This window comes from Ceratotherium simum, chromosome 26 (genome assembly GCF_057802395.1).
Source record: "Ceratotherium simum simum isolate JZ-2026a chromosome 26, ASM5780239v1, whole genome shotgun sequence".
Lineage (NCBI taxonomy): Eukaryota > Metazoa > Chordata > Mammalia > Perissodactyla > Rhinocerotidae > Ceratotherium > Ceratotherium simum.
The window spans coordinates 2,104,326-2,123,396 of NC_141925.1; the positions used below are offsets into that span (position 1 = coordinate 2,104,326).

The following is a 19,071-nucleotide window of genomic DNA, read 5'->3' on the forward strand; positions in this document are numbered from 1 at the left end:
AGAATGCTGGTGTGCACAGGCATCAGCAGCCAATGGGAGGGAGGCTAGGCAGGGGCCACAAAGGGGCTCTTTTTGTCGACCCCAGGACGTGGCTGTCTCGGTGACTTCCCCTCCCTGCCAGAAACAGGCTGGCCTCCTTCTCTTCCCAACACACACGTCCCCAAAAATTGAGCCAGGCAGCTTCGTTTTCTGCTGTTTATTGACAGCTGACAGTAGCTCCCTGCCTGGAACCCCCTCCCCACCTGCACCGCCTGCTGGAGCCCGGCTGGGGCACCCACTGAGGAGAAGCCGGGTGGAGGGCCTGGCACGCCCACTCTCGGGGAAGCATCAGGGCGTGACAGCTAGAAGGGGTACCACATGCCCAGACACCACCTTGGTCGGCCCCCTCCACCCGCCCATATCACAATCGCTGGTTTTCAGCAGTTTTTAAATTCTTTCTTTTTTTAAGAAATGTCAAAGTTGTGCCCAACACACATGGATCAGCAAACACAATAGAGGAGGCCAGTCAGTACTTTTTGGAAATGGGGGAGAGACAGGAAAAGAGAGAGAGGGCGAGAAGAACCACACAACACGGCCTTGGACCACGAGCAGAAGCGTCCGTGGGAACTAGAGTGGGGGTGGGCTGGCTGCCTGGGCAGGGCCAGCTGGGGGCCCTGGGGAGGGAGGGTCAGGCACACCCTCATGCTCTCCACACCCAGCCTGGCATACTCGCTCCCTACCCACTGCTGTCACACCCACGTTCACCACGTTGTGCGCATAGCTCCCCTGAAGCCCAGGGGCACCCTCCCACTAGCCCCCGGGGAGTGGAGGGAGGCCCCCCACCCACCATCTCCACGGCATGGAGGACACAGCCTAGCAGCAAGCAAGGCACATCCTTCGAGTTCCACAGATGCAGAGAAGTCAGGAGAGAGCAGAGGGGAGGCCCTGGTGGAGCATGGACCCCTCCCCAGACCCCAGCCTCCTGTTTGTGCTACTGGACCAGGGGTCTGCCACTCCTAGACGAAGGGAGGGAAGAACGGACAGACAGACAGACAGCCGGGGCCTCTAACAGCTTTTGTCTCGAGCTAGACTCCAGTGCCCTTACAGTTGGTGAATGGTTTTCTATAGAATCAATAATATTTTTTCTTTCTTTAAATATATATTTGTTAAAGTTATACCTTTTTTGTTTCTCTGGGGAAATCTGCTTCAGCTCATTCCCAATAAATTAATACTCTTGATAGCTTATATTCTGGGGGTGTAGTGGGGCAGGGGGCCCAACCCCCCGCCCCAGCCCCTTGTGCTGCGCCGGTGTGGCTGACAGGTCCCCACTGGGCAGTTCTGTGCTGGGCATAGGCCTGTGCTCTGCCACAGGTTGGGGAGGGGGCTACAGCGCCTGCCCCCCTCCCACCACCTCCGAGAGTGGGCCCAGACTGGACCCAGGGCAGGGAGGCCAGGGGCTGCTCCTCCTCCACCCACAGCGGGCAGAGCCTGGTGGTGGGTGGACGGGTGGCCCAGCAGTTATTGCACAGGGAGCAGCAGACAGGGACGGGCACCCACGGGGCAGCAGCATCTGCCCAGAGCCCTTGGGTCTCCCAGCCAGGCAGTCCTCCAGGCTGGGCGGCCGGCCTCGGCAACCTGGCCCAGGGGCAGGAGTTGTGCTTGTGCAGGGGCTGGGCAGCTCGGCCTGCCCCCGCCTCGTGCCTGCGGCTGCCCCCTCGGCCCACTGCCCTGCCCGCTCGCGCCTCGCCCAGAGGTGCCCATCCTGAGGTAAACGTCAGTGTGCGGGCCAGAGCCCAGGCGGCGCGGTAGGGCCCGCCGTGTGCAGCCGCGTCACTCCAGCATGGCGTCCAGCTGGTCGGCCAAGTCGTCGAACATGCTGCCGATGTCGTCCAGGATGCTGCCTGTAGTCTTCTCCGCGGCCACGGGGCTGCGGGCGGGGCGCCGTGAGCGGGCGGGGCCGGTGCAGAACGCCCCGCCCACCCTCGCCAAAGGCACACCCAGACCCCAGGGTAAAGGGGCGTGGCCAGCTCCAGCCCCCGCCCCGCGACATCGGCCACGCCCCTCTGCGATCGACATGGCCCCGCCCCATAATGTAAGGGCGGTGCCGTCTTCAGGCTACTTACGCCCCTCCCTGCACGACTCGGCCCCAGCCCGCGCATAGCAGCCTCAGAGTGTGAGCGGGCCGGGGCGGCGCGCAGACCCCGCCCGGCACCTACCGCGGGCCCTGCGCGTCCTCCTGCCGGATCTTTTCTTCTACGGCTTGCAGCGCCGCCGCCAGGCACGCGCTCGTCTCCTCCAGCTTCTGCCGGGCGCTGTCGCCGGGCGAGGCGCCGTCGGGCGCGGCGGGAGGTCCGGCGGCGGCGGCCGCGGCGGCGCGCGGCGGCTTGGCGGGCACGTGCAGTGCGGGCGTGCCGGGGGACGGGGGCTTGGCGGGGCTGGCGCTCAGCGAGGGCGGTGTGCTGGCCGGCTTGGCGAGGGCGGTGGGCGGCTGGCGCGCCGGCGAGGGCGCGGGCGACGGGCTGGCGCTGCCCGACTGCAGCCCCGCCGCGGCCTTGGCCGGCTTGGGAGCCGTGGGCGGCGGCGGCGGCTTAGGAGACACGGGCGGCGGCGTGCCGTGCGCGCGCTTCACCTCTGCAGGGAGGAGGAGGCTCGAGCCCTGGCGGAAGGCCGCGCTGTATGCGCGTTGCCCATCCGGCACAGGCCCTGCGGCAGCGCCGCGCCTCGGCGGCGGGGAGCGGAGATATCGCCTTCTGCACTGCGGGTCCAGTGCCCCGGCCCCGTCCCGCTCCCCAGCCCTCCGCTCCCAGCCTCCCCGCGGCCGCCAGGGGGCGCGCTTCCCCATGCAAACCTGCTCGCTTCACTGCTTCCAAGCCCTGCCCCGTCCGTCCCCCACGTCCATCTCCTTCCAGGTGTGGCCTGTTGCAGCCACTGACCCTTCTGTTGCTTGAATGCCACAGGGCCTTTGCATCTCTGATCCTTCTGCCTGGAAGCCTCTCCCCTCCCTCCTTTGCGGGGGTCACTCTCCAGCCAGGTCAGAGTTCTCCCTGACCTTTCCAGCATCGTGCACTTGTTCTCCCTCCACAGGTGCTACTATTTGTGGGTTTGTGTGTCTCCTTCACTGAGCAACCTGAGGACCATCCATCCTCCTCTCAGCTCTGGGATGGAAGAGTTGTCTGATAGGTGGATGGATGAGAGGGTCTGGGGACACTTTCCCACCTCACTCCACCTGGCCTTCATCAAATCCAAGAAGGGGAAAACCCCTCAGACCATGGAGTGGGGAGGTGGGCTAGGGCCCTTCCTCAGCTGGCTCCCTGCACCTACCTGGGCTGCTGGGACCTGGCAGCGGCACCTTCTTGGAGGCAGGAGTGGGCAAGCCCTGGATCTTGGACACGGGCTGAGCCAGGACAGGCTTGGGAGAGACAGGCGGCTTGGCTGGCTTCCGGGCATCGTCAGGTGGGGGCAGTGGGGGCAGCTGCATCAAGTCAAAGGGGGGGGGCTCAGCAGGTGGGGGCGGTGGGGGCAGCTCTGGGGGCCCAGCCTGCTCCGAGGCCGGTCGGCGGCGCACAGTGCCTGTGCCATTCTGATACACAGACAGTGGCGGGGGTGGCTCGGGACCTGCCTCCCGCTCTTTGGCCTTGGGCCTGCGCTTGACCGTGTCGGACTCAGTCAAGATGAACTTGATGCTCTCCTGCTGATTCTGCTTGGCTCGGATGCGCCTCTTGAGCGTCGCGCTGGCCTCCACCCTGGCCAGAGGCAGGCCCTCCCCACTCGCCTCACCCTTGGCTGGACCTCGAGGCCGCTGTCGGGCAGCGCCATCCTCCACAAGGTGGCCATGATCTGCAGGCCCCGCTGGCTCCCCAGGGCCCCGGCGGGCAGTGGCCAGAAGTCCTGTGACGGGCCCGCTGAGTGTGCGGCGCCGGTTCACCACCTCACCATCAGGCCCGATGGCTTCCTTGTGCTTCACTGAGGCCAGCACCGTGGCCACCCGGCTTGGCTCTGGGCTGGTAGGGCGAGGCGTGGGTTGGCCCTCAGGGGGCCTGCGGGCTACCCGGCCCCCACCCCCAATGGACGATAGCTCGAGCATGGCTGCGATGCTTTTCACGCTGCCGGCACTGCCTGTGTCCACGCTGCCGGCCAGGTCACTAGCCCGCCGGCGCTGTGCCCGGACCCCCAGCAGGCCATCCTCAGGCCCAGCCCTCTCAGTCTCAGCATCTGGCACTGACTCATCGGCCAGATTGGCACTGGCCATGGCTGAGCTGGAGCGCTTGGGTGGGGGCGGTGGGGGCCCCTTCTTTCGGGGCCGCACGGCAAAGGACTGGCTGCGGTTGACGTTCTTGTCGGCGCCGGCAGGTGCTCGCACCGAGTGACTGCGGCCCACGCGTCTCTGGACTGTGGCATAGGGCCCCGCGGCAGCCGGCACCAGCAGCTCGTCCCGCTCCGGCTCGCTGTCAGATGCCACGTAGCGGTTCAGGCTGTGGGCGCGCTTCTTGGGCCTCCCTGGCTCTACATCGGCCTCGGGGGGCAGGCACAGCGTGGGCACGGGCGTGGGCATGGCTGTGGGTGCAGGTCCCGGAGCAGCTGGCCCTGCCTCGCCCTCCACAGGCTGGGGCAGCACGTAGGCAAAGCCACGGTGTGTGGGTGACTGAGGCAGTGAGCGGGGTGACATGGGTCGCTCCGTTGGTGGCAGCAGCTGTGGCGTGGGCTTCACCTTGGCTGTGGCTGGGGCTGGTCCCCCCAGGGCCTGGGGGGAGCCTGGCCGGGTTTTAGTGGGCGTCTGGGGGGGTGTGAAGTGGCTGGCACCTGGCGGAAGGACCTGCCGTGGCTTTCCGGGCACCGGGGGCACACTGGCCCGCTTGACGCTGTGGCCATGGCGGCTGGGCCGGGCCTCCTTGGGTGGGGTGCCGGGGGCTGGCCCGTCATCCAGCAGGTATTCCTGGCTTCGTGACATGGGGCTGCCAGGCCCAGGGGGCCCATCGCCAAGCAGCTCCTGAGAGCTGCTCATGTGCCGTGCCCGCCCACCCAGGCTGGGCTCCTGCCGCATGGAGGCCCTCTGGGTGGGCGGCAGGTGGTTGGAGGGCTTCTCAGCAGTGGTGGCGGCAGCAGCAGCAGCCCCCTCGGCCGGGCCAGTCATTGCAGCCTGCAGCTCGCCACTGAGCTCGCTGTCCTGGAAGGTAGTCATCTTAGGAGACTGGCAGTCAGCTGGGGCAGGCTCAGGCGCAGGCGGCGACTCAATGGCCATCACTTCAAGCGACTGGGGCACCTTCCGGCGCAGGGGTCCCCCCTCATACTTGGCGTACTCTGCCTTCTGCAGCTCGGCTAGTTTCCTCACTGCCAGCATCAGCTTCTTTTGGTGTCCTGAGTGGGGCACAGGGCAGGTCAGACTAGGGAGGGTGGCAGGGACAGGAGGCGGGGCCCGGGCAGGGGCCTCACCCAGCTTGGTGATGCCGATCTCCTGCAGGTCCTCCCAGGTGATGTCAGTGATGAAGTCGATGTTCTCGTAGCCGTTGTCCACCAGCAGCTTGTAGTACTGGGCCAGGCCGATCATGGACAGCCACACGGCCAGGTTAGCCTGTGAAGCAGGGCACGCAGAGGGCAGCCCGAGCTGGCTGCCCACACCCTGCCTGCCACTCGGTGCTGTCGGGGGAGGGGGCACCGGGCCAGCCCGGCACAGACAGACAGAAGGACAAACGGACAGGCCAGAGGTGTCAGCTTTGGAGACAGCGCAGCCTCAGGAGGAGCCTAAGGCCAGCTGACATGCACGTGTGAACACACGCACACACACACACGTCGGGTGACCCTGTCCTCAGGACACCATTTGGGGGAGGGGAAAGAACACACTTCCCCACCTGCCCAGGCAACCATGGGGACAGCACAGTGGGGACACATCCTGCAGGTCATGGACACAGACACACAGTGCCACCGACCAGACACATGTACACACACATCCTGCATCCTAGCCTCGCACAGGCACTGACACCCTCCGCGTCACACACCCTCTTACCATGTCCCTGCTCGCATCGGGCAGGTATCACACGGCCACATCACACACATGTGCAAATATCCGCGAGGGTCTTCACCCAGAACCACCTGGTCGCTCCCTGAACAGCATCCACCTGTCCACACTCACAGCTGGACATCACTCACACACTAACACACAGCACACTCGATCACCCCCTGGGTGCAGAGCAGAGTGAGGCCAAGGGGACCTGGACATGCTCGCCTGAAGGCCCCTGAGCCACTGACTGTGTGGGGCAAAGCAGGGCAGATGAGCATGGAACTGCCTGTCACCAGCCCAGAGCCCTGGGGGCTTCTGGTGGCCATGGCATCTCCCCCATCAATGGGAGCCCAAAGCTCAGTGCAAGGCCCAGAGAAGTAGCATGGATGGGACAAGCCCCAGGCCCACCTTCTCCCGGCCCAGAACCTGTCACACCACGTGGGTGCCTGTTAGTAACAGCACAGGCCCGGGGTCTGTGTGTCAGCTGTTAGCACGGCCGGCACATGCAGTTGAGCATGTGGGTGTGTGCGTGCAGTCGTCAATGGGCGCCTTGAATGTATTTAATGCACACGTGCTGTCTGTGTACATGAAGCATACACGTGCACACACATCTTCCCCACGCATGTGCCTGGGTGTGTGCAAGCACACCCATCAACACAGGCCCTCTGCAGTCTCTGGATGGCTTGCGATGGCAGCACTGCGGGGGTCACTGTGTGGCTGCCTGAGTGTGGAGGAGGTCTTTGCAGGAGCATGTAGTGGAGAGGGGAACTCTCTCCTAGCTTCAGGCTCCCCTCACCCTGACAGCCCTCAGAGGCTGTCACCCCTGCCCCAGGGAGGCTGGCCCCAGTGCCCATGACAGACGAACACAAGCCATCCAAGCAGGTCCCTGCTGGGGGCGATCCTCTGCTCTCCTCTCCCTGGGGCCCCAGAGGGCACGTGAGGGCTGTAGCCAGAGAGGCAGTCTGTCTGTCTGTCTGTCCTGGGCCCGGCCACTGGGGTGCAGGGGGCCTTACGGGTTTGTGCTCAGGCAGCCAGTCGGGGATGCTCAGGCCGCTGATCTCTGCAGTGATCTTCTTCCGGTGGCCCGGCTTGGTGACCCCGATGGCTGTGAGGTCCTAGGCAGAGGAGAGGCCCGTTAGCAGGAGGCTAATGTCTCTAGGACACAGCTGATGGCCAGCCTGCAGGCAGCTCACCTCAGGGGTCATGCGGCTGATGGTGGGCAGGTCGTAGCCCGCGCTGATGAAGTTAGGGGCGTAGAGCTGCAGCTGGAATGTGGCAAGCCACTGGCTGACAGCCTCGGCACTCTGGAAGACACAAGGCACCCGCTGCAGGCTCGCCTGCCCACTTGCCCGCCAGGCGTGCACCCCAGCCACCGCAGTGCCTCCTTCTCTGCTCGGCCACAGGCCACGCAGCCACTTGGTCCGCTGTCCGCTGGTCCGTCTGCAGCCAGGCCCTGTTCCTCCTCACTCTGAGGTCCTGGATGCCACCGTCTCGAGCATCGTCTGGCACTTGGGCCTCCTTCCGTGATCTCCACCAGGAGGGTCCAGCTGCTGTCCGTTTCACAGGCCTTCCTGACTGTGCCCCCGCCCCCTTCCTGCACCAGGGACACCCTGCAGTGTGGCCGCATGTGAGGGGCTCAGGGAATGGGGCTCTGGCAGGGCTGCTCAGCGCTGCCCCTCTACTCGCTGGAAGGTGGGCTCTGCCCAGAGGTGGGCAGGAGGACTCTGCCAGCAGCTCACAGGTGCATGCACACAGGAGCCGTGTCTCATCTCACACCTGTGCTCTTCCACATGCGCACACACATGCATGTGCCCAGCTCACAGTCACACCACCCACACACACACACTCCCCACTCACCTCACGCCTGTGTCACGCTTCCTAGACATGCTAGTTCACGCACAGCCTGCACAATAGACAACACCTACACACAGACTGACAGACAGACAGAAGGACAGGCCTGGCCTTTCAAGACCCCTGGCTGCGCTGTGGCCAGGCCAGGCAGGCTGCCCGGGCACCCCTCCCTGCAGCTGCCCAGGCCCTGTACCTTGCCCTCCGATGCTGGCTCCAGCTTCTTGGATGGCTGCTCCCCATAGACCTGCCCGGCATGGGCCACTGGAGGCTGGGACCGGGCCGCACCTGGGGACAAGAGGGAGTGGTGGGGCGAGGGCTGCTCAGGGGCTACCTCTCTGCCAGGCCAGTGGCACTGTGTCCTCGCTCTTACCTGTGGAGCCCTCCGGAGGCTTGACAGGGCTGTCCCCAGGGCTGGACTCAGAGACAGACTTCTGGGAGAGCACGGTTGCCAGGAGCTGCAACCCAGACAGGACGCTGGCCAGTGCTGCTCCAGGCCCAGGCCACCCCGGCCCTGCCACCACCCACCTACCTTGACTCCTTCAGAGCCTGCATGCAGGGTGTGGCCCCCGCTGCTCCGGCCACCGGCCACACTGCTCAAGCTGCCACTGCGGTCCCCACCTGCCAGCACAAGGGAGCATCGTCAGCCAGTGCTGGCCCTGCCTAGCCCGGGTGTTGCCTTGCAGAAGTGCCACCGCCCCTGCTCCCCGAGGCCCCCCAGCTACCTGGAAAAGGCTTCCTCAGCACCCAGATCTCCTCGGGGGGCGCAGAGGGCCCCACTGAGCTGCCTCCCTGGGATGGGCTTGGTTCGGCGCCTGCTCGGGAACCTGCGGGCCGAGCACAGCCTCGCTGAGTCCTGGGCCAGCCTAGGCCGGGGGCCTGACACGGAGAGGAGGGGATCCCCTGGCCTAGCTCCCAAGCCTGGGCAGAGCAGAGGCCAGACACACGCCCCAGGGGTCAGCACCACAGCCTCCTCCTGCCCCAGCTGTCTCCAAGGAGCCGAGAGACCCTCAGAAGACCCCTCCCCACCCTGGACATTTGCAGGCAGGAGAGCGTGGCAGAGAGGGGCCCAGGCCAGGCTGTCCTGACAGTGGCCCTATGGTCCTGCAGGTGGTGGGGGATTGCTGGAGGGTGCAACCTCCTCAGTGTCAGGGGAGTCGGGGCAGGGAAGAGGCCCCCAGGAGCCTGGGGCCAGGCTCCCCACCCCAGGGAACTAGAAGACCATGAGTAGACTGGGCACACCTCCTAACTGGCCCCCTTCTACCCTCTCACCTGTCAGTCTCCATGTCCTCTGTGTGAGGTAAACTGAGTCACCAGTCCCCTGTCTGAAACTGCTCCATGGCCCTGTGGCCTAGTCCTGTGTCCCTTTCCCTCCACCTCATTCCATGACAGCCACAGCGGCCTCCTTTGGACCCTTACGCATCACACTCTTTCCTGCCTCAGTGCCTTTGCACACGTGGTTCCTGCTGCCTGGAATGCTGTGCCTGTGGTCGGCCCCTCCCATCTCTCAGGGCCTTCTCTGACCACCCTGTCTAAGGCAGGTCTCCCTCCACATTCTCTGTGTCGGTGGTTGGTACATTTCCTTCCGTGTTTACTTCACTGTCCCCTGCTCCCCTCCCTTCTGGGGGACAAGCTCCTTGAGAGCAGGAATAATCTCCATCTGGGTCATCATCTATTCCTAGTGGCCGGCATGCAATGTCTGTTGAATAAATGAAGGAATGGGCGTGAGGACACTGACAACGAAACAGCCGGCAGGACACACTGCTGGACCCCACCCCTAGCAACGCCCACAGCTCGGTCCTTGCCCTGCCACCCCCCCACACACACACACTTGCCTCCTTCCGGCCCCAAGCCCAGGCCTGGGTGAGACTTGCCTGCTCGCTTGACGATGGCCTCACCCAGGGAGGACGGGAAGTAGCCCACACGGTCGTTGCCTGTCCGGTTGTCATGGATACAGCCCTTCCACCGGCCGTCTGGATGCTGCTCAAGGACCTGGCCAGATGAGGTGGGGGGAGCACACTCAGGGAGACACCTCTACAGGTCAAGCAGGTGGGTGGCCTGGGCCTCCTGAACCCCCCCAACTGCCACACGTCCACGGTCCCTGCTCCAGCTGCTCCAGGCCGTCCTTACTGTGATGATGTCCCCAGCTTTCACATTGAGGCTGGTCAGGTCGTAATTGTTGCAATAATCCTTGGTCGCCCGGACCTGCAGTGCTGCCGAGGCCTCTGGGGACACAAAAGGCAGACCGCCCCCGAGTCCTGCGAGCCAGCCTGGCCCAGGCCCCGCCCTAGGCCCCCTGTGCCCCTCTACCCCCGGGGCCCACCTCGCAGCAGCTGCTTGATCTCTTTGCTGGCCTGGGACGTGGTGAACTGGTGCACGATGTCCAGGGCCGTCTGACTGTAGGTGTTCCTCACATGGGCATTGATCCCGTTCTGTGTGTGCCAGAGGGAGAGGCCTGTCAGGAGCCCCCCACGCCCCTGCCTGGCCCCAGCTCCCCCTGGGTCCCTCGACTCACGTCCAGCAGCAGCCGAACCACTTCTGTCTTCCCGCAGAGCGCAGCCTCGTGCAGGGCTGTGCCGGACTTGGTTTGTCGGTTAATGTCAATGCCGGCTTGGAGGAGGAGTCTGGCGGGAAGGGGGGATTGGGTAGGGCTTACAGCAGGAGCCCTCCACACCAGCGCCCCCAGGCTGGGCCCCAATCCCCAGGGGCCTGAGGATGAACCAGCCCTGCCTCACCTCCCTGAGAACACAGTATCAGACAGTGATTGAGCACTGGTAGAAGTGCCTGCCCTGTGCCAACCCTTCAGAGCTGTTGTCATCCTAGCATAGGCACTGCTGTGATGCCCACTTTACACATGGGGAAACTGAGGCTCAGAGAAGTTAAGTGTCTCCACAAGGTCACCCAGCCAGTGGCAGGACCACCATAGGGCCTGAGCTGTGGGGATGTAGAAGCCCCTCCCCTGCTCCCATGGCCACACCTGATGATGTCGATGTGGCCATTCTTGGCTGCCAGGTGCAGGGGGCTGGTGCCATTGGGGTCAGTGGTGTCACCAGGCCGTGGCTCCAGCAGGGCTGCACACATGTTGCTGCTTAGGAGCAGCTGGACCACCTTGAAGGAGGGGTCAGAGTCAGGGGCCCGAAAATGGGGCAGGTGTGCAGGTCCGTCCCCCACTCCTACCGCAGGAAAGGAAGACAGAGCAGTCCCACTCAGCTCCCTGGGGAGACTTACCCCGACGCGACCGAACTCACAGGCCAGGTCCAGGGGCGTCTTCCCCGAGTTGTCCACCATGCACGGGTTGGACTGGTGCTGGAGCAGCATCTCGGACTGTGGGGACCAAGGGGCCCAGTCAGGCCCAGGGTGTCCACCAGTATCATGCCACCCCAGGCACCCTGCCACCCCCGAGGTGGGCCTCACCACATCGTAGTGACCATGCTGGGCCGCCAGGTGCAAGGGGATGTGGCCCTCGTCGGAGGGGATGTTCACTGCCGAGCCCGCCTTCAGCACCAGCTTCATGGGCTCCTTCCGGCCCTGCCAGGCCGCGTAGTGCAATGGCCGCATGCCTGGGGGCAGGCAGGGGCTGTTGGGTGCTAGCTACTGACCCTGCACCCAACCCTGACCTCCAGGACACTGATCCCATGAGGACTTGCCCCAACCCAGGCTGAGACCTCAACTGAGGGACTATCCAGGCCTCTGGGGACGCCCACCTTGACCTTGGCCCCCTGCCCCTGGCTCTGAGGTCCCTGACAGGCCTTGCCTTTGTTGTCCTTGATGTCCACAGCAGCCTGGGCCTCCAGCAGCAGGGTGATCAACTCCGTGTTGCCATTGAGGGCCGCGTGGTGCAGGGCAGAGAAGCTGGGGCAGGCAACAGGTGTGTATGGGCAAGGACCCCAGCACCCCAGCCTTCCCAGGAGCCCTCGACCCCCATTCCAGACTAGCATCTCCCTGGCTGAGAACTCACCCATCTGGGTCCTGGAAGTTGACATTGATCTTCTTGGTGGAGCCCAGGAGCTCTGGGGGTGGGAAGGAGACATGGTGAGAGAGGCTCCAACCAGCCCCTACTGAGGCCTGCCTGGGTCCCAGCCCCCTCTAGTCAGCCCAAGAGCCGGCAGAGGGCTCCAGCTCACTCCCTGGCAGGCTCAGAGCCAAAGCTATCTAGGTCTTTAGTCTAGAAACATTCACTCATTCATTTAACTCTGTTCCCTGCACTCAGCCCCAGGTGCCAGCTCCTGGACCTCGGTTTCCCACTGAACTAAGACGTGGGGAGATTTATGGGGCCGAGGGCTCCAGGGCTAGCCCCACCTGCGGACAGAAGCCTGTGCTGCACACCCACACGGGCACACACATGTGCACATGTCCCCCCTCCCTGGGACGCTGGCTGAGCACCTGCTGATGTGGGAGGGAGAGAGCTGCCCAATCTGTCTCTCAGAAGGACCCAGATGGGGCCGGGGGTGGCCTGGGAAGGCTGGAACACCCGGAAATGGTGGTATCTCTGAGGGAAAATCTGCATTTCCAGGGTACAGCCTTCCCCCACTCCCAGGCAGGGGCCCGGCGAGTGTACATGAACCCCACCTGGCAGAGCAGGAAGGGGAGGCAGGGGAGTCGACCAATGCCTCTAAGTGACCACACGAGAACGACCACCTTGTCTACAGGGGTGTGCTCAGGCCCCAAGACCAGCCTGCCTGAAGCCCAAAGGGTCTGAGCCCTCCCTTCAGGTCCCAGTCTCCTCCCAGGGCCGCCTGGGTCCCGGTCTCCACCAGCCGCCTGCCAGCGGAGGGGAGCCCACCGACACCCTCCCCATGGGCGCAGGTCCAGCAGGACTCTGGCCAAGCCCCTGCCTGTCTGGGCCATGGTTACATAACCCATTTGTGGGTCATTTGCTCCGTGAGGGAGGGGCTGGCAGGACAGAAGCCCCTTTGTCCAGGCCCAGGACCGAGGTGAGGGGGGCCTGAGGGTGTCGAGTCACCGAGGGGCTGCTGCAGGCCCCCTCAGTGCCTCACAGAGCCCTGGGCACAGCTCTCAGCTGCTGGATGTAGGGTGTGGGCCCCAAAGGCCCACAAAGCCCACAGAGTCGGACAGGCCCGAATTCATGTCCTCACTCTGCCCCTTACACTCCGCCCCTTCCTAGCCCTATGGCCTTGGCCCTGAGCCCAGAGGAAGCTAACAGGGCTGGCCTTGCAGGCCTGAGGGCATTTCCAGACATAAAGCATGAAGGGTCTGGCACAGAGTCGGCTCAGTAAGTGGCAATTACTAACATCAGCTCCATAGGAATCCCACGCCCACCCTCTCTGGCAGGGGCTTCTCCTGTGAAAGCTCCAGGAGAAGAGGCGGCTCCAGTCCCCGCCCCTCCCCTCCACTCCACTCAGACCCTTCACTGGCGCTAACGACCCTCTAAGTTGGCAGCAACGCTACCCTTCCTCTCCATGGTCCAAGCCAAAACCTTGGAGGCAGCCCTGGGCCCTTCCTTTAGACTTGATATCTTCTCCATGGGTAAATCCTGTTGGCTCCACCTTCAAGACACTCAAAGCACACTCTGAATTCCCATCCCCGCCATCGTCACCACCCTGGGCCAGGCCAGCATCTCTTGAAGGCTCACTGCCATCTCCTCTGACTAGCATCCCCACTTCTACGCCGCCCCTTTCAGTCTATCCTCCACACCGGCTGAGGTCCGGGGACCCTGTTAGAACATGACTCCGATCCCGTTGCTCCTTCCGGAAGACCCTCCCACAGTCTGTCTCACTGGAGGCCGAAGCTGGACACTGGCTCCTCGTGATGCAGCCCTCCTGCTTCTACTTTGACTCCCTCATCACCCCTGTCCCAGCCACATGAGTCTCCTTGATGGCACTCCACAGGGCCTTTACACATGCTGTGTATATGGGCGTGGGCTAGTCTTTCCCCATTAGCCCCATGAGTCCCTCCCCCCTTCAGGTCTTTATCAAAATGTCACCTGCTTGGTGAAGCCTCCCCAGCCTGCTCATCTAAAACAGTAACCCCCTTCAGATCCCGTGTCTGTTGCATTTTTCTCTTCAGCCCCATCACCACCACTGATCTTGGTTACTGCCCATCTCCATCACTGGAACAGCTCCAAGAGGACAAGGATTTTGTCTGTTTTGCCCGCTGCCATATCCTTCGTGGCTAACACAGGGCCAGGTACGGACGAGGTGTGCAGTAACTTGGTGACTGACTGGTATCCCCATCCCACACCCTCTGTCCGCCTGCCAGGGCCACCTTCAGGCATGTGGCCACACAGTTGCTCAGAAGGTCCCTACATCTGGTTGGATGGTCCGCTGTTGTCATCTTTAAATTCCTAACTTTTGGACAAGGCACCCCACATTTTCATTTTGCACTGGGCCCTGTGAATTATGCAGCCAGGCCTGCCAGAGTCCCTTGTCACTAAGCTGAAGGGAGTGCAGATATCACTGTCCAATAACATGCCCCCCCACCCACCCAGGGCCTCACTCAGGACGTCCTCCCCTTGGAACACTTGGCCCAACCCCCGTGTTTGCTGCTCCCACTCTTCTGAGTTCCCATGTAGCCAGTTCTCAGCTTCTCCCCCAAGACTTCCCAGGCTGGGTCCCTCTCCTCCCTTCTAGCCAGAACCTCCCAGGCAGCTGCTGAGCCAGGTGCTCCGAGTGGAACCCAGAGCCAGGCTCACCTGCTCACCTGGCCACACCTGCAGGCACTGAAATTTCAGAGGGGCTGGAGGTCAAGGCCCAGGAAGTGACACAGACACCAGTGAGGAGGGGGAGTCTCCATCCAGAAGGGGACTACTCCCCACACGAGGAGGGGCATCTTGCTAAGGTCATCTCACCCCTCTCCCTGCCACTGGTCTCTTCAGACAGGAAAACAGCTGGAATTGGATGGAGGGGAGCCTGAGGTCTTGGAGCACGCTCCAGTTCCTGTGAGGGACACTTTGTACCCAGGAAGGTCCCAGAACTGAAGGCTGCCTGGGGCTGGGGAGGCTGTGGCTCACGGAGACAGGTGTTCTGCATGAAGCTGGAGCAAAGTGTGGCTGGAGGGCCAGGTGGTGGGGGGAGGGGCACAGGGGACCAAGCTAAGGTCCCGGGAGCCCTCTCCCTTTCCGACAGGGCACTAAGCCCTATGGATTCCACATCAGTCATAGTGCATAAACTTTGCTCCCAGCCCACCCCAAGACCTGGGCTCTCCCATCTCTTGTCACTCAGCCCTCCAACTGCGCTCCTGGAACCATCCCTACCTTGGAGGCCAGCTCCAAACTCCAGGCTGCAGAGGCAGAGGCCCTGGAGGAGCCGGTCCCAGCCCCTCTCCCACCCTGCCCTCGTGGCCTCTCCACCCCTCTGCCCAGACGCTCCTCCAACCACAGAAGCCACTCAAAGACCACCCCACACAGCCACATCTGTCCCCTACAGGGATGTGATCCTGGCCTCCTCGGGGGTCCCATCTCAGAGTAGCTGAGCCCTGTGGCCTCCCCGGGGCAGGCAGGGCCAGTGCAGTCTCCTCCCAGCTCCCCGCAGGCAGGGAGTTCTGGGCCTGAGGCTGGAAGGGAACTGTTGGTGGCAAGGTGAGAGCACAGGAGCGCTGGCCTGTGGTCTCCCGTGAAGTCGGGAAAGGGGAGGTTGGGCCAGAAGGAAAGGCAGGGTGTCCCCCCAGCAGGAGGCCAGCTCCCTCCCCACCCACCACACCCCCAGACTTTCCCTCCAGAGCAGTCTCTTCTCCCCATCAAGGACAACGGCTAGGCATTGTGCCTTGCATGCAAGCGGCATTCCCGTCGAGGCGGGATGGGGGGCTGGCAGAGCCTGGGGAGACACTGGAGGGTTGGGGAGGAGACCACAGAAACAGGGATCCTGGGAGAACACCTCTGGAGTCTGGGGGCCCTAGAGAGCACTGCTGGATGCTCCCTGCCCCGCCATGGCCCAAACTCCAGCTGTACTTTGCTGAATCAAAATATATCTTACTCCAAAGCAGGCCAGCGTTGTCATGACGACCGAGCTAATTCATGGAGGGATTTCTCTGTCTGATTTATTACGCCCGCCCCTGTGAGTCAGAGAGCCCAGAGAAGGGGGCCAGGGCAGGTGTCTCTCACCCAGAGACCAGACTCGGCAGGGGTGAAGGCAGAGACCCAGGCAGAGACCCAGGGAAAGGTAAAAGTCCCCACACCTTCCCCGGGTGACCAGAGTAGAAGGGAGGAGGAACCCCCAAATCTGATGCCCCCACTTCCCTGCCTGCCCACCCGGGGCTGTCTAAGGGTTGGTCATAGTTAGCACTTACTGACCACTTACTGAGGGCCTGGGCTTCATGTGCTCTCTCACTGTTCTTAAAACAATGCTCTGAGGCAGGGACTACAAATGTCCCCATCCTACAGATGAGCAGACTGAGGCCCCGAGAGCTGGAATTGTCTGTGCCCAAGGTTGCACGGCCACTAGGTGGAAGCGTTACCTTGCCTTCCTTCCACCTCTCAATTCCTTCACCGGCTTTCCAGGCTCAGCTGAGGCTGCCTCGACCTTGAAGTCCTCCCTGTCTGAGCCCTGAGGCCCGCAAGCCAGCCCCAACTGGCAGACCATCCCTGGGTCTCCGGTGTGGAAGGCAGGGCCAACCTGTGTATGTGTGCCTACAAGGCACGGATGTGCAGCTCTCTAATTGCACAGAGCAGACAGGAGCTGGCCAGGCAGGGGCTGCAGTGGAGGGGTCCTCCTGGGGCTCAAGGACCCACCCTCACCTGCCCCAGAGGCCGTCTCAGTTCTCAGCATGCCCCCTCTAGAGAGGGGAGGGGGCCTCCCTGGCTTACATACAGTCCTGGGGGTGTCATGGGGAGGAGGAACTCAGACCCCACGTGCCACCCCGCAGAGCCCTGCCCACAGCCGCACAGGTGCCCTGACACACTGACACGGCCATACGTGCGCAGCCGCACACGCGGCTGGTCCACACGCCCATCCATCCATCTCCAGCGGCCCCCCAGGGAAGCTCCGGGCTGAGCCACGCTGAGTCCTGGGATCAGAGCTCCAAGCTCCAACCCTTTCCTGGGGCCCCCACCCGCTGGGCTCAGGATGGCCAGTGGGAGCCCCCCTCCCCCCTACAGCCCCCTTTTCCAGCAGAGAAGCCAGAGAGAACTAGGGTCTGTTGCAGGGTCCGCACGTGCCTGGAGCTCAGCTTGCCCTGGGCTGGGCGACCTTGGACCTTTGCTCCCCCATTAGTAAATGGCCCCCAGCCGGCCATGCCTCGGCAGCCACACCCCCAGCATGGTCCTGCCCCCCCTTTTCTGCTAAGCGTGTTATTAAACGTGGGGCGGGGAGGGGATCTGACAGGGACTGTCAGCCCTGTGGTTTCCCCTCACCGCAAGGGCCCCTCTCTCTCTCCATAGTTGGGGGGGGCATCCACCTCGCCCTTTAAAGCCCCAGCAGAGACCTCCAGCTGTCAGCCCGCAGCCCGGGAAGGGAGAGGGACGGAGGGAGGGATGCGAACGCCTGCGCTAAGGGAGGTGGGTGCCGCCAGGTGTCCGCTGGGGGGCTCGGGGTGACGGCCGGGCACTTGGCGCCGCCCCTCCTTGAGTGCTGGGAGCGGGGGGCGCGGACCGAGGGTCTGGGCAAGCTGGCCCCGCCCCGCCCCGGGGGACCCGACAACATCCCCCTCCCTACCCTGCGCCGGGAGGGGTGGGGGGCTCGGCGCTGGAGATGGCCCCTGGGGTGCGCTGTGGCTCCCGCCCGCGCCCCCCGCGCCCCCCACACTCACTGGCCTTCCCGGGCCGCGGCCTCTGCAGCAGCCTCTGCGCGGTCCCCACGTCCTCCGCCTTCACCGCCTGCACCAGCTCCTGCTCCTTCCCCATGGCGCGGCCGGGACCGCAGCGACGCGGCTCCGCTCCGTGCGCTCGGCGCGGCTCAGAGGCGGCGGCGGCGGCGGCGGCCCCGCGGCACCGGCCGCATCCTCCTCCCTCCCCCGCCGCCTCCTCCGCCGCCCGCGCCCCTCGCCGTCCTCGGGCTCCGGCTCGGGCTCCGGCTCCCGGCGCGGAGAGGGCGGGGAGCGCGTCACGGGCGGGGGGCGGCCCGGGGCGCGGGCCGGCGGCGGCGGGCGCGGGGCGGGGCGCGGCACCTGGCGCCGTCTCCCGGACGCGTGGGTCCCGCTCCTGCGGCCGCCGACCTCCGTCCGCCCGCGCCGGCCGCGCGCCCGGCTCCTTGGCTCCGCCCCTATATCAGGCCCCGGCCTCTCGAGACACCCCCTCCCCACGTGCGGGCCGCGCGGATCAGGCCCGGCCTCTGCGGACGCCCCGCGGCCCCGGGTGACCGCCAGGGGCTGGGGACAGCAGCCGCCGAGGGGCCGGACAGTGAGCCCCGACTCGGCGGCTGCGCGAGGCTGAACCTGAGAGAGGCTTCCAGAGGCTGCGGGATCCAAAGCGGGAGGGACTCGGAGGCAGTGGGCGGGAGAGGACCCGGGTAGGAGAGACCCGGGCGCCGGCGGCAGGCGAGCCGGCCCGCCAGAGGCTGTCAGACATTTCTGGCCCGTGGTTCCCGTGGGAGGTGTCAAGGGATTGTGAAGAGGAATCTCCCAATAATGAATTCGGTGTCAGGGAACTCACACCCCCACAACTGCACCTTCTTCCCCAGCAGCCTGTGGCTCTCTCCACAAACAATGCAGGCAACAGCCCCCCCAGCCTCAATCTGAACCCCAGTGCAGCTCCCCAGCACCAACTAGAGTGCAACCCCCCACACCTACCGCCAAGGGGGGCTCAATCCCCCATCCCCAGCGCTAATCTGAGCCCCCACCCAGGCCTGCTTACCCTCCAGCCTCCAGCACAAACTCTGGCAGCCCCAGGCAGGACAGTCCTGTTTGACAGATGCTGACACCCTCCTACACACACACAGGTCTCACTCGTCTGACCTCCTGGGCCTTGGCCCTCAACTTGTCGTGGCTGCAGCATTCCACAGAGACAGATCGGCTGGAGTCTGTGTCCTGGCTCAGGCTGGGTTTCCTCATTTGCAGGAAAGGGCAGATCATCACCCTAACCGGGCAAGACTGTTAGGACCATTTGGTGAGGTTCGCAAATATGGTGCCACTCCTCTTCCTATGGCTCATAGTGTCAAGCAGGTCCAGGAGGAAAGTGGCCAGAGGGTGATGGAGGGGAAGCAGCAGGCGCTGGGCTCGCCTGATCAGGGCAGCTAGTCAGTTCCCTCCATGGGGTCTCCGGTGAAGTTTAGGGAGCAAGCCTAGGTCTTCTGGCATATGCTGGGCTCCCAGAGTGGTCCCTAAATGCAAGGGCCCTTCCCCCCACCCTTTATGGTGAC

The 19,071-nt window shown here is 64.1% G+C and overlaps 1 protein-coding gene across 2 annotated transcripts; it reads right to left on the reverse strand.

Annotated features, from left to right (window-relative positions):
- Window positions 1-2: 2 nt before the first annotated feature.
- On the reverse strand, window positions 3-17,867 carry CASKIN1 (CASK interacting protein 1). Of its 2 annotated transcripts, XM_087449431.1 has the most exons (20): window positions 17,525-17,867; window positions 11,781-11,832; window positions 11,577-11,674; window positions 11,237-11,382; window positions 11,051-11,146; window positions 10,800-10,930; window positions 10,338-10,446; window positions 10,146-10,254; window positions 9,953-10,047; window positions 9,697-9,814; window positions 8,548-8,649; window positions 8,355-8,443; window positions 8,196-8,280; window positions 8,019-8,110; window positions 7,168-7,278; window positions 6,988-7,089; window positions 5,410-5,548; window positions 3,301-5,334; window positions 2,196-2,610; window positions 3-1,906 (listed from the first exon to the last, which is right to left on the reverse strand). In XM_087449431.1, exons 1-20 carry the CDS (start codon window positions 17,616-17,618, stop codon window positions 1,810-1,812), a joined length of 4,314 nt encoding a protein of 1,437 aa, XP_087305557.1. In that variant the 5' UTR covers window positions 17,619-17,867; the 3' UTR covers window positions 3-1,809. The 2 variants fall into 2 exon arrangements, with proteins under 2 accessions (XP_087305557.1, XP_087305558.1); XM_087449432.1 differs by lacking the exons at window positions 6,988-7,089; window positions 7,168-7,278.
- Between the last annotated feature and the right edge of the window lie 1,204 nt (window positions 17,868-19,071).

Bases quoted from the DNA above. Each gene is read 5' to 3' on its own strand.
- CASKIN1 (XM_087449431.1), bottom strand. From the start codon at position 17,618: ATGGGGAAGGAGCAGGAGCTGGTGCAGGCGGTGAAGGCGGAGGACGTG. The intron at 11,833-17,524 runs GTGAGTGTGGGG...TCCCACCCCCAG, and splicing joins GCCGCGGCCCGGGAAGGCCA to AGCTCCTGGGCTCCACCAAG. The intron at 9,815-9,952 runs GTAAGGACGGCC...TCATCTGGCCAG, and splicing joins AAGCTGGGGACATCATCACA to GTCCTTGAGCAGCATCCAGA.